General features: G+C 36.9%; 1 protein-coding gene across 1 annotated transcript in view; it reads left to right on the top strand.

The window, feature by feature from the left end:
- DLG5 (discs large MAGUK scaffold protein 5) overlaps window positions 1-14964 on the top strand; it is a 96542-nt gene that overhangs the window by 28776 nt on the left and 52802 nt on the right. The window contains exon 2 of the mRNA XM_054382401.1: window positions 8623-8691. Within this exon, the coding sequence (XP_054238376.1) occupies window positions 8623-8691 (69 nt within the window). The remainder of the gene's footprint in view (window positions 1-8622; window positions 8692-14964) is intronic.

The raw sequence follows: 14964 nt of genomic DNA, 5'->3' as shown, positions 1-14964 counted from the left end.
GAGCTTGAAGGATGGCATTGCTATTTCTTGCAATTCTTTTGAGCAGTAGGTGTAAGCTTATTTGTAATTTGTAGGAAACTACAGGTTTATAATTTTTTTCCTAATCAGTAATCATTTATAGTGTTTAATACAGAGAACAGCATATGAGGAGGTACTGTCCAACCATAAGTTCTTTGATGAATTGCAAATTTAGTTCTCGAATAGTAACAAGGGTTGCTTTTTGAGAAGAGCATTCCAACTGCTATAATTCTGGCTAGAAAGAGAAGTTTGGTACTTCTAATATGCTAGGGCTGTAGAAATCAGAAAAATATTAATACAAGGTAACTTTATGAGATTAAATTGTGCACAGGCAAGTTGAGATGAGTAGATAGTATGGGGAGAGGGCAAAAAAAGCCTTTGGACTTTGGTGAGTTACTTCTCTGCATGGAATCACAAAGGACTGGCCAAACATAGCTTTTTTTTTGCTGAGCTGTAAATAGCACAACCCCTTGGTGTGGTTTTACTTACGTTTGTGTTGAGGTGCTTTCTTCCTTGTGTGCCTAATTATCCCGCTCTCCTTGTTTAAGTGTCTCTGCAGAGTAGGAAGTCTACATGGTTTTAACTGTACTGTTAGCACTGAAGCTGTTCAGTTCTTGCATTTAGTCTGTGTTTATGGATGGGTTGTAGGTGCGTGTGTATTCTTGATGTCTTGTCCTAAAAAAACTCAATTTGGATCATAGTGCACATTAGAATTGCTAGGATGCTCTTGTCACTCACAGTTCCAGGCATGCTCCCAGCTGCTTCTGCAGAGGAAATATCTGATGGCAAGATACCGTCAGTTAATGAAAGGACTGGATGCATTAAGAGGCTAATCTTGAGGAATTAATATTTGCTTTCCTCGTTACCTGGTAGATTTCTAGTCTTTTGAATGTCTGCGGTTTTAAAGACCTATATTTGCCTTTTTCCTTGTTTTCCTATGTAAGGTGTGTTTTTGTGTGGTTGTTTTTGTTTGTTTGTTTGTTTTAATAACATGGTCTCTTTACAAACACAATTAGGGGATTACTTTTGATTTAATTCCAAAATTTGAATTGAATTTTAGATATAGCAGTTGTAGAGTTAATAATGTTACTTAATTTTTATTTTGCCATTACTGTTACCTGACTGTACAATTATTTGATGAAATGTTATGGTACAAAGCTCTGCTTATGTCTGTGCAAACTAAATACAATGTGAATTTCTTAATTGTTGTCATTGCAAATTTAGTAAGGGAACTGTTGCTGATTAAGAATGCATTTGTAGGGATCTAGTATTTACTACCATCATCCCACAACAGATTCTTTGTTTTGACTGCACAGCATGTGATTATTTTCTGAACATAATTTCCTTTTGCTTACGTCATCTACAGTCAGTTGCAAATGGCATCTTCCAGAAATCTTAGTTGGATTACTTGGAAGGCTTCTGGAATATAGCTGGATGTAAAGAATTGCCTCCAGATATTTTAAGAACTTTGCAAAGTGAGCTTTCCTTGGAAGGAGTGCTGCATAACAAAATAAACAAGGAAAAAATCTTTCCTCAAACTTCTAAGAACTGGTTAGCATGCTAAGAACAGGTGTGAATAGAACATTACATGAAGTTAAAAGAAGCTAGGAAGGAGATTTCAAGTTATTTAGGAGTTCTATTTCTGTCAAAGCTTAATGAAAGGGAAGAATATTCTAAGAGGTTTCTCTTCCCAGCTCAGATAATGACATGTGACTTAGTGCATCATCTCTCTTTCCCTTTTTCCTTCAGAACAAAATTTGCATTACTTTGAAGAATTGTTGTTCAGCTTTCAGCCTGATCTTGTTCTTAATGTTGCACCCTAGCATTAGAGGGGGTTGGAGCGCACTGTTACAGATGACTTTTCTACAGTTGTAGTGATTGATATCACCTGGCCTAGGAGAGGTCCAGACTGATGTTCTGCATCAGTGTCTGGAGCTGCCCGGGTATCGCTTTACATGCTGTGCATTTGCAACCAAAGAGAACACCAGTAGTCAGTATCAGGTTCAGCTGGTATGAAGTGTGAGCTCCTGTGGAGAAGGACCATTCATCCCAAGAGCTATGTACTTGGACAGTTCCTGAACGTATTTGCTGAGATGCCCTGTACTTGACAATAAAACTCAGAAAATGGACCAGAAAGTCTGAGTAGTGGCCTTGAAAATGACATTTTCTGAATGTCTGACAGATGAAAACAGGGACAGATTGATATGGGACAGGTTAGAATTAGATGAGTCTGAGTTACCACAATTTATTTGAACAGTGTTGAGGAATACACAGCTGGGACCAAATGGGACCAGGCTAGGTGTAAGGGTAGGCAGAATTGACATGCTCTTTGAGCACCAATACAAAAAGCAAAAGGTGAAGTTTGCAGATGCTCCCTGGGTGGGGTGATGGGTGGGCATGCCTGTGACCTTTCTCTGCCATGTGTGGACAGGAAGAGAAATCTGTAGCTGCTCCCTGTTGGAGGTGGCATCTCATCAATGGCTGTAGGGACAAAGAGCACCTTGTTCAAGATTGCTGCTTTCTGGTGACTGCCATCACTGTGCTGCCCAGCTGCAGAAGTCTTGGGCCTTTCAGCAGTACCTGGAGTATCCAGCAAATGGTCAGAATCCATTTGCTGAGCACTATGCAGATGGACTACTGAAGGAGCATGTGCTTGCCAAGTGGATTTAGGTCTTGGGTTATCCAATTTCCTTTCCTAGAGGGAAAGATATTAGTAAGAGTCCTCTACTTCATTTTAGTAATTTGGAAGGTTTAATGAGACTTTGTTTCTCTCTACTTTTAATAAACAAAAATTAATTATATTCTTGTATGTATATTCAGAATATAATTTTAAGAGAAACAGAATCTGAGATTGAAGGAAGCCTTTTAAAAAAGTTAAAATGCTGTTATATTGGGGGGGTTGCCTTTGGCTTATTGTACATAATCTAGCATAGAAATGCGATGTTCTTGATGGCTAGAAGTGAGAAAAAAAAAATTTGATACACTGGGATTTTTACTAGTGAAATAGAAATTGGTTTTCCCAGAACAGGTTAGTTGTCATTGTTAAAGCAGCTGTATTAAAAGTAATAAAAATTACTTATGGGGCTTTTTTTAATGAGGTGTAGTCATCTGTAATACCACAATAGTGCAAAGACCACCTATATAGTCCACATGAGCTGAAATTCATGACAATTGTTTTGCTTAACCTGCACTGCAGTTTTGTTTAGACTTGAAAATGCAGCTTTCCCCCATCTGACTTCTGAATGCCAGCCTACAAAAATACATGTTTCTCTTGTTAGAAAGTTAGCAGTAAAGGCAGTGTGTGCAGCCCTACAAACCAAAAAGTTGGGAGTTTTGCCAGAGTATGAGTAATTTAAGTTTGCACAGCAGTATTTTCATGGTAGCTAGTTACGTTGCTGTTATCCTTGAAATAACTGGTGAAAAAAGCATCACCCATCTTGCTGCACTATCTCCTGGCAATTCAGGGCTGTAAGAAGATGGCATGGTCATTTGCTGCTGCAGTTCTCAGCTGAAGTGGAGTGTTGGAGACAAATGGCTTGTCAAGACATAATGCACTCACTAAAATGAAGTTAGAAGCTGTCTTAATTTTAAAAATTGCAAAGAAAGAAATGAAAGATTGGAAGGTAGTATTGAGTATTATTTCTGGCTAATGTGATATACTCAGGTGTGTTTTTTTTTTTTAAAGCAGTTGTAAGTTTTTGTACCTATTTGCTCCCATTTACCAGTCAGTAGTAGCTGCTCTCCTGATAATGAAAATAATTGGTAATTGCACTCTTAAAAATAGCTTTTGTCCTAGCACTGTAGTCATGTATTTTGTCAGTAGAGTTGTGCAAATTCTCATCCGTAAAGAGTTTTCCTATAAAGAAGCAAAGAGAAGATTACAATAGGATGATTTGACCCTATGCTTCTGAGTGTGAAGTGTTCAGTCTACAGGTGTTTATTCTTAATCACCTAGAATTAAAAGATGACACAAGCCACCACACTTCTAATATCTTAGTATTTCATAAATAGGTTGTTGTAAAGTATTTTCTCCATTGTAAAGAGAAAATAAACTGTTTTGCCCCTGTCTCTGTGACATTGTTATAAACAGGCATTTGAAAAATTATTTGTAGTTTTGTTTCTAGCTCTTATCCTTAAAGGTAGATGACTGTGAAACATGAAATAAATATGATATGGGTGGAAAAATAATCAGTTGATGACTTGGAGGTCAGGATTTAGCATCTGAACATCATACAACTTTCAAGAAATTCTTACGGCTTCTGACAAACGTAGTTCCAGAGGCTGTCAAGAAAAGAATAGTCTCAGAGCATGGCAGATTCATCTGATCTTAAGTTCCTTGGACAGTGTTGTTTGCTGTAAAGGCAATGGGAAAATTGTAATCTGGATGATTTCCAGTTTTAATCAAACTTTTTTGCTCCCCCACAGCAAGTAGGAGTCCTGCCAAAGTCAGTTTAGTTTGGTGCATGGAGATGTGGATAAACAAATGTTTGTCATGCTGCCCTCTCATCCGGTGCGTTGGACCTCCATCAGAAAAACCATTTGCTGAGAAGCTGAATCAGCTGGCAGTCACTGTGCTGGGAAGCGAGAGGGGAGGAGGAGTGGAGTTTAATTAACAATGGAAATACACAGCAGGGGAGCAGAGAGAGAGTTGTTTGTCATCCTTAAAAGTAGAGATGTAGCAATGAGCTAAGTGTTCCTAGTTGGGCAAGGTGTTCAACTGAGGAGTTGTGTATTGCAGATTTTAATGCAGTCCTTGAAAAGTCAGTGATGTGCCAAGAGCTGTGCAGCTAAGACCAGAGCACTCTCCACCTTGTGGGATGAAACACCTAATACTTCTTGAATTCTGGTTCTTCACTTACTGATACAAGTTCAGTACACTTGCCTTTTTGGTCTTACGCTGAATGTGTCTCTCTTAGGAAGTAGTTATTTGTAGACAGCCATTTAGTTAAAACCAGCAAATTTTGGAAGATGAAATTGTTTTCTTTCATTGGAATTCTAGATATTTTTGTAAATATTTGGGAGTAAAATACATGTTTTGGATTAAAAAAAAAATCCCACAAACTGAAAGCATTTGTACAATGAGTTTTGAAAAGCTGAATCACTGCATGTTGTTTTGCTGCTACAATCCCCTTGGATACATCTTATCTTACAGTCATGAGCAGAGCCTGCATGCATACAGGCATTTGTATGGAGGCGAATGAGAAGGTTCTATGCAGCCATGGCAATCTTGATTTTAAGCTTGTTTTAACATAATGAGACTTGAACACAGTGTGGGTGTTTGTTTTTTTTTTTTTGCAGAATTCATTCAATAATTTATATGTTAGTCCTAAAAGATATTTTAAGTGATCTTTTGTGCTGTGTTGATAAGAAGGTATTAAGTGCAAATTTGATTTGGAGCCTTTATTTTGAGATTAGTTTCTCCTTGAAGTACAGGTGATGTGCAGTGTTACGTGGTGTTTCACAATTCAAGTGTTAAAAAGACAGAAGAGATAAATGTTCTGTCTTAGTTTTTTGCTAAGAACTCAATTCCATCAGTCTAGATTTGTCATTGCTGATGAGGAAGTTGCTTGCTTGGACAATAAGTGTCGTCTTTGGATTTGTGACTTTTTTTATTGGCCTTTTCATTTCACCATCATTGTCTGTCTTAAGGAAAATACATGACTGTTTCTGTGTGTGCAGTGTGTGCGGGGCAAACTACAATTTACTTTTTCTGTTGTCCCTGTAGGAAGTCTGTAATGAAGAGAGGATAGTTCTGCGACAACTTGCTAAAACACCATGGTTGTGTAGCTCATGAATAAGCAGGGTGTTCTAGTACCTTCACTCACAGAAATTAGCTTGTGCCTTTTTCCTTGCCCTTTTTGCCTGTATGTGAATTTCTGCTGGGATGATTGTCCTTTGTGAGGAGGCATCCTACAGAGTGGGAAAATACTGTCTTGGAGTGTTTTCCGGTATTGCTGAGGTACTGATTGTTTGATCAAGTAGAATATGTCAGGTATGATGCTCCTTTAGCATGAACTGAATATATGCATGTGTTCAATACCTAAAGGTGAATTTTAATATTTAAAAAATTATGTAGCCCTCCAGTTATTGTTTCTGTCACTTACTGATACTGCTTCTGATGGCAGATGTAACGTACATTACAGATAATGGATTCATATTCTGTGAAGTCTAATAAACAAATCAAAGCCAAACATACCCACAAGGAACTTTGGAAGCTAGACAAATGCTACTAGATTTTTTTGTTTGTTTGTATTTGGATTTTTGGTGGGGTTTTTGTGTGGGGTTGTGGGGTTTTTTGTTGTTGGTTGTTTTTGGTTTAGTTTAGTGTTTTTTTTTTTGTTAGAAGTGAGGAATTATAAATGGGTCATATGATTCTTCCCCTCTTGATCATTGTACATTTTCTTGTGATAGCATGCCATGCATACCAGATCTTGCGTTTGGAAATCTAAGCTGATGTTTTAAGAACATCACTGGGGAGAGTCATGTGTCTCCACTGATTAAGTCATCTCCACAAAACTTAGTTCTATCCAGCCAGAGAGCAGAATTTAACTTGGTTCAAAGTCCTGGCTCTGGCTTTTAATGCAGGAAGAAATAGAGAAGAGAGGATTAGTTCTTCTTGAGCATAAATAAAAGCAGGATCAGCTAAGATGATGAGATTTTGAGTATTTTTTTTCCACCATTCTTAAATAAGAAGTGAAAGCAGCTAACAATCAGTAAAAGTCTATGTATGGGACTCCTGTTCCTTTTAGGGGAATTGGGCAATTTTGCCTTAAATTGCTAAGTATAATGAAGTGTCATTTCTTGTTACAAGATATTACTGTGCTGAAGTCCCAAGCAGTTTTGATAACATCTTGGTACATGGTCTGTGTCATAAAGATGTCCTACATTATTTTATGTATCTGGTTTTTTTGAGCTTTACTTATGAATCTAATCCTTCTAGTCCAGACTATAAGAAATACTGCAAGTCATATGAGTTTAAAATACGCAAAGAGGCTGATTTTATTTAATGCAGAAAGTATTTTGCTTGTAATAAGCTTTCATGAAATACAAACACTGTCTAAATTGTTATGTGAAAATGTCTGCAATGGAAGCAGAAGTGCCCAACAGGTTTGTTTTTCGTCTGAAGCCAGTGTACCAGTGACAGGCTTGTTATATGTTTTATTTAAAAATCGGAATAAAAATCAAAATTACATCCCATACAATCAGCTAGAATGATTTGTAACCAAAGTATTTGGAATCATCTTCACAGGGGTTTGTCAAGCTGAACACTTTATTTCAAGGTTCAGTCTTTTTTTCTGGGTCTTCTTTTCTGCAGTGTTTGATAATAGAACTGCAGGATTTGCTTGGAGGGAGTTTTCCTTACACTCAAATACTTGTTTAGGTTTGCCTTTGCCTACACAACTCCTCATCAAATTTAGAAGCCTTTTCCTTTGTCAAGATAATAAACAGACAGTATCTAAGTTGGGGGCCGTGTTAGTAGCTGAAAATCTGGATAAGTGTGTTTGGTTTTTTTTACTTCACTTTTTAATTCACACTTCTGTTATTTCCATTATTTAGGACTGTAGTAGTTAGAGATGTCATGTCTTTTCCTATTAAGAAGCAGAAGACATGAGTGAAGACTTGGATTTCTTTCTTCTTTTACAACAAAGCCTGTCCTTTCTTTAATCTGTTCCAGTGGTAGATTCATATATTTAATCTCATGCTGTTTCTCAGCTTTTATTTCTTAATTTCTGGGAGACTGGAATAAACAAGTATAAGACATAAGGAGGATTGTAGGAAAGGCAGCTCCTAAAGGTGTTGAAACTGTCTTTGAGCTTTTGTGAAGATGGGTCTTGCATGCTGGCCAGTGCTGAAAATGGACTAGGTTTCAAATCACTTTTGCACAGAAGCACTGCCTGTCTTTTCTGCGACATGTTTATCCTGTTCATGAGGGATGGTGGAGCTGTTCAGTTTTAAAGGTTTTGAAGTATGACCTGTTTCTCTAGTTCTTCTAATAAGTAAAATCTGGCATACTTGTGAACTAACTAAAATAAAAGGGGCTTCTGGCTATTGATCTGTTAACAAGTGAAAAACTTAGTTTAGTCAGTAACAGCAGATAGCTTTCTAGGTCCTTGATTTTAAGGACAGATACTGGAAAGTGGCAAATGGATGAAAGCAAATGTTGTTTACAAATTATATGACATTTCTATGTCTAAAGGAAGTTTGAGAATAAGAATTAAAATCAGTTACACAACGAAACAGAAGTTGGTTCATGTAAGAAGATAAGAAACCAAATTAGATTCTGATTTGTCACAGATATCACTTACATTCTTTGTAGTGTAGAATCATCGTGTTTATTTTCAATGTATCTGAAATAACCATTCTACGAGTTCGGTATTTTGCTGAACTAATTTTTACCCTTTCATCCAAAATGATTTCCTACTCAATACACAGTGCAATGTTAATTTTCCAATTATACTTTTCCTGTTAGACTTTATGCATTAGTTAACTGTGTTCTCTTTAGTGATTTTGACATATGCAGTATCAAGAAAGTGAATGATGAACTTGGTTTGGGGAAAAGGAAAACAACAAAAACTAACACTGTCTTTTTTTTTCTAATTTTAGGGTCTACTTACAGTGTGCTGTCAATAATGCCTTCTGATTCTGAAAGCAGCAGTTCTCTGAGTAGCATTGGTAAGTGAAGTATTAATCTATCAACTTCATAAGCATGTATTTTGGGAGCTGGGAGAAAAAAAAATTAAGGTTGCCTTTTGCTGGGGTAGAGGAATTCTGGTCATAAAGTCAAAGTGACCATGCATCTTCACCAGAAAAAAGTATACCCATTCTGTAAAAGTGCAAGTTTAGCCTTGTCATGGCTATATGCAGCTGTTGCCAATAAAATGTCTTACATTAGGATATATTAAATGATGCACACAACTACGCTTAGAGGTACTTAGTAAAATGATGTAAAAATGGCAATGTTAGGCTTATACAAGTCCGTGCAAATAAATGTATGCACATGTGTATATGTATATATTTATGTAGATAAGAAAATTGTAGTTGAGTAAAAGCACAGAAATTTAAAATATTATTAGCCAAGCATACAGAGCCTTTTAAACTTTCAGAAGTGGCTGCAAGGTTTAACCTTTTTTATTACCCTGCCTGTAATGAATTGCTTCACTTTCTCTTGGTTTTGAAGTCTTTAGGAAAGACAAGTTATTAAAAGAAATGTGGACAGGATACCTCCAACAACAGGATGATCTTGGAATAGCTGTATTAACTGTCAGTTTTCCTCATCTTTGCTTTCATAATAATAGGATTTATTTGTATAATCCATGTAATCGTCATTTGCTTGCATAGGGGATGTAAGTTCTCACATATTTAAAGTTCCAGTGTTGTGTTGGGCATCTGTAGATTTCCCTGACAGCACCAGGCAATTCAGTTGTCTGTCTAAGGATGTGGGTAGATGTCTGTTGCAGTCACTGACTTGAACTTTTAACTCCAGCATGCAGGAACAAGAACTGTTTGCTGAAAATATGGGTAACTGTGACATGTTAGTTGGATTTTTATCAAGATCAAACTTGAATGCTATTACCTGAAGGAAGGGTATTATTTAATTTGCTATGAATAAATTTGGGCTGGAAACAGGAAGAAAAAAGTTCCTACAGTTTTAGGACAAGCAGAGTGAAAAAAGAGACTTCCAAAGAAGGAAGTTCAGTAAGTTTGTGAAATAATAGGATGAAGTGATGCTTGAGATAAGAGAAGATGCAGGTGGTCGTTTCTAGTTCCATATTCCTGATTTTAAAATGGAAAAGTACACGTAAACGTAATTTTTTTTTTTGTTTAGTTTTGGGTGTTTTTTGTCATCTTTCCAATTTTTGTAATTCTGTTAATGCACTGCCTGGTGCACTGTACTTTTACAATTTTGGAAATAAAGGTGGTCAGGTAAACAGCCAGTGTTTGCCATCATGAAGACAATTTTTGCTTTAATAGTGACCACTTGCAAGCTACAGATCTGTTTTCAGATCTGTAGCCTATTTTGTGAAGACATGTCTTGCATGCTGGCCTCTGTTTTCAATTTATTGATTTCCATGGTATAGTATCTCATACAAGTGTGGGATTCTTGTTTCTAAACACTTAGAACTTGGCATGTAAATTCTGAGACATCCGTTATTTCCATATATGAGTCAGAACTGAACACTTTTTAACTATATTTTGTTCATGCGTTACAATATGGAAGCACATACTAAGTCCTGATTTTACCTGAAGGGCCTGTCCTTGAAAGTGTTTTGTGCCTTTGGTATGTGCAGTGATCAATTAAATGACCCACTATTAAACAGAACTTTTGATCCAAGTGATTAAAGTGAGTTAGATATTTAATCCATTAACTGCCAGGGAAATTCTTTGTTCGAAGCTGGCCTTGCTTGTTTTGTAGTCTGGTTATAGACTTGTTATTAACAGGTAACATGTTTTTTTCCCCCAACCATTTTTTCCTCCTTTGCATCTTGTACTTGAAGAGGTAATATTTTTAATGTGATCTAATACCAGTAGCAAAATTTACTTGCTTAATAACCAGTGTATCCTAATAGTTTTCAAGTCACTACAAAGCTGCAGTCAGATTATTTTAATAGTGACTGATTTGTTGGATGACAGACCATTGTAACTGAAGCTGCCTGCTAGTTCCCTATAACTTCTTTGAATGGAATCTCAACAAATACTGCCTTGTTAGAGTGTTTCAGGAATTTCACATACCACTTCCCCCCAATTTATCCCCATCTCACTGGAATACATTTTCACATGGGTAATTCTGTGCAGTGGAAAGCTTAAGTTTAGTCTGCGAAATTAATGCATCAGTGACAAAAAGTAAATAGCTCATTGTTTAGAGACAATGTAATCTTTGGAATATATTCTGTTCAACACTGATAGCTGTATGTACACACACATATGAAGGAATGTTTTAATTTGCCCCCTCACATGGACCTTCTTCACGAAGCTGAGAAAAGGTCTTTTATTATTTCTGAGTGCAAAGCATAGTTTTTTTATTAATATTTAATGAATTTTTATTTCTGGTCTACCTTGCTTCTGTTTGACAAACAGCTGAAGACACATTTATACACTTGACCCTTCAGAAGAAATGAGAAAGGCATTTGGGCCACAAATTAAGCCCAGATAAGGAAACAGTGTATCTTCTAACTAGGAGAGATAATACAGTCTTTCATTTGTAGTATTTGAACTCCACAGTTCATCAAAGTAACTAGAGAAGGATATACCCATGTACTTCCTCTTTCCGCCCATCTTAGTCACCCTAGCTATTGTTAGAGGTGGGTTTTGCTACCAGCAGTCACATTTTAATTATCTTTTCCTGAAATACTGCCAAGTAAGCCAGGGTTCTGATACTGGTGTGGTTCTATATGTTTTACAGGTGTCCTGGGTTTCGGAGTTAATTTATGAAGCTGATGTATATAGCAATGCACTTGTTTTTCAGAAAAGACTCTGCTCTAAGAACTATTTTTAAATAGTGCTAAGATGATTGTTCTTAAAAAGTAGTTCTAGGAACTCATGGGTTCAGTCTCAAATGAATAAAGCATGATGTTAGGATTTGGAAAGGAAGAGGGAAAGATGAGGGAACATAATTTTATCACTGAGTAAATGTGTGGTGTACTATGCTGCATGGAGAGCAGCAGCATGGATGAACAGTTATGAAGCAGATTCTGTACAGGAAACAACTGTGAACAGGCTGGGTTCTGTCAGTCTTCAGCAATGTCATCGTCCTAGTATAAGGGGAAGGCAATGTGACTAAGAAGAGTTTAGGGCTAGTCTATCCTGATTACTGTGTTGTCATACAAGCTCTATTTTTTTTTTTTTCTTTTTTCGTTCCCTGCCTCTATGGGCTTGCAGGGCATGAGGGATGCAACAACAATGAACTTCCAGCCTCATATGCCTGTGGTAGAATAAGCAGTTGAGTATAAGTCAGTTTTCCCACCTGTGTAGCATCAGGAGAGGAACTTTGGGGAAGAAACTCTTCTTCGTATGTTTATCTACCTTCACAATAGGTCCGTGTGCCTTTATTTTTATATCTATATGTAAGTAAACATGCAGAACAGCAGGTCATTGCACTTTCCACGTTTGTCTTGTTTGTTTTCCTCAACATTCAAAATAGGTTTAGATGACAATATTTTCTCTTTCCCCTTCTGCTTCCTTACTTTTCTTTCCCATGTGTTTGTAAAGTTCATGCTGTGCATGTAAAATAGATGGTTTTAATGGTACTGAGGGCAGATACTCAGTGCTGATTTCCAGAAAGGACACAATATGAACTGCTGTAATCTCTCCATCCCACCATTGTGCTTCAGCTGTACCTTCTTCCCCACAAAGGAACAAATCCTCCTTAGGTTGTCATGCTTTCTCTGTGTATCCTTTTTCTTTGCTCATGGCTAATGACAAAGGTTTTTATGTGTATGTAGACGCATCCTTTATCTGCCCACTCCCTGTGCCCAGCAGACTCTCTGAATGGAACTACAATCCTGCATCTCTGACATCAGAATAATTATTTATGGAGATTCAGTGCCTGGCTTGCGAGGCACGGAACAACAGTGTCACCAATAACACAGTTGTATGTGACAGTCACTGGCCGGTCTGCTGCTTAAATGCTCATGATAAAGGAGAGCAAAGGAACACGGAATAAAGATTCCTTGGGGGCAGGGGAGGGGGGTGGGGTGAAGAAAAAGAAAAAGGTGCCAGTTTTTATAGTGCAATCAGTCATTTGACGTTTATAATTTTGAAGTTAAATGCTGTATTTAACTAGCTCTGGACAACTGTCTCTAGGTGGTCCTGCTTGAACAGGAAGGTTGGAGCAGATGATCTTTCTGTATCCCAACTGATAATTTTCTGAAGATTTAAGGACAGACGGAAGGCTTGTGTTCTAAAAGATTATCCGAGGGTGGTATCGCATCCCACAGATACCACCCTACTTACACAATACTTAAGCCTGATACTGTAAAAATTCTCTCCCTCCCTGCCCAGGGAACTAGTAACACAGGGTCCTTGTTAGTTTATGTGTATATCTCGATTATTTACTCATGATTTCCAGCTTTTTGTTTTTTACTTTCCATGCTTGTTTTTTCACTAGCCAGGTAATTTAGTTTTCTGACCCATGTTGCCTAAAGAAGCCTTTCTGAATTGACTTTAAGGGGTAGGTTTCAAGACTCTTGATACCAGATACTGCTTGCACAGCCTCCAGTACACACTGCTGACAATATGATGCCCTGACAGGATTGTAATTTCTGGAATCAAGCTATTTTTTACTTCTCGTAGAACCATAGTGATAGTGAAACTTCACAATTTCCTTTAGTACTTCAAAAACCTGCTTTTTCTTCCCCTCCTCAATGCACAGGTTTTGGGGGATTTTTTTATTTTTTGGTTGATGAGTTTTTGTTTGTTTATTAGTGTGTTTTTTGTTTGGTGGTTGGTTTGTTTATTTTTAAATTTTTTTTAATGTTGCTTAATAAAGATCAGCAGCTGGCATGCAGGAATCAGGCTATGACTCATTCATGGTGAGTTTTTAACAGAAAGGCATTGTATCCTCTTCTATTATTTGAAAATACGCTGAGATCCTAATGAGAGGATTTTTGGAATGGAATATGCTTTCTGTTGTTCCACATATAATTTTCTTCATTCCATAACCTCTTTGCATTGTTTTGTTTACGTCTATCTTGTATCCTCGCCATTCCACATGGCAAATTGTCAGATTCATCTTTTAACTTTTTATCAGACTATTATTTTTTCCATCTGTTCAGTTATTTGCAAATGGTATTACTTTTTTTAGTCATAAGTGTTTTCTTTTCCTCTCCATTGTTCATATCACTGTACTGCCTTCTATGGGAATTTATATACAAGTCTGTAACAAACACCAACATCATATTTCTATCCCCACCAAGCCCATCCAACTTGGATTTGAGCTGACAGTATTTCCTTGCTTAATGCTTTGTTAGCTTATCGGCCTGACAAGCTATTTACAAATAGTTTTTCACTGATTGCAATTCAAGTTACTCAATCTCCAAAGCAAACATTACTGCCCTCCCATCAGATGGTAATTCCTTACCAACATGTATCCTTTCATTTCCCATTTTTATTTTGGCCAATTTGACAACTGTCCTTTTATGTTGGTGTAATTTCAGTTTATTGCTTCACACTTTCTGCACCTGCCTATAACGAAATAGTTGTTTTCACTATTCATAAGAAGTGTTCAGCTGCAGGTGTGGTTTGTGATACTCTTTCAGTCAAAGATAAACATTCATTCCTTGTCTGACAGAGTGTTTATTTCTCCCTGACAGTTTATAGGAATCTCTTGTATTTCTTGCCTTTTCTTTTATTAACCCAATTTATATTTGTAAATATATGAACAGTTAACAAAGGAACAAGTAAATATATTACACTTCCTGAAGAGCCACAAATGAATGGTAGAAGGTACTGGAAACAATAGCAGTACCACATCAGAATGCTTTCTTGTATTGCAGTGATTCCCTTTGACATTCCACCTCCTCGCCAATCAGTGTCTTTATTTACAGTCATTTTCCTGTAAAATTTGACCTCAGTGATTAATTCAACCTCTTTTTATAGATTTATTTCCTATGTAATTTTCTTGTCCTTTGATCTGAATAGTACCTGTTTGGTTTACTGGAAATGAGACTTTTAATTTGGGAAACAAACACCTTCTTCCACTAACTTAAAAGTAAGTCCACTCTGCTTCTGTTTTACTCTGCTCATGAATCTCATAGATGTCCTTAGATCCTTAATATCTTGACTTAATTTTCAGTGTATTTGTTAATAACTCTTAAGTAATCACTCTGAATAGCTTTAAATGATTTTCACTGACTTCTGTGGTGTCCATTTCAAGGCACCTCTTGGTTGCAGTGTAGTCATGTGGTGTTCACTCAACTTCTGTCACATCAGAGGTATCAAAGAATTACT

This window comes from Indicator indicator, chromosome 7, assembly GCF_027791375.1.
Source record: "Indicator indicator isolate 239-I01 chromosome 7, UM_Iind_1.1, whole genome shotgun sequence".
Lineage (NCBI taxonomy): Eukaryota > Metazoa > Chordata > Aves > Piciformes > Indicatoridae > Indicator > Indicator indicator.
Note: the sequence above shows the minus strand (reverse complement) of the source record. Positions and strands in the feature narration are given on the sequence as shown.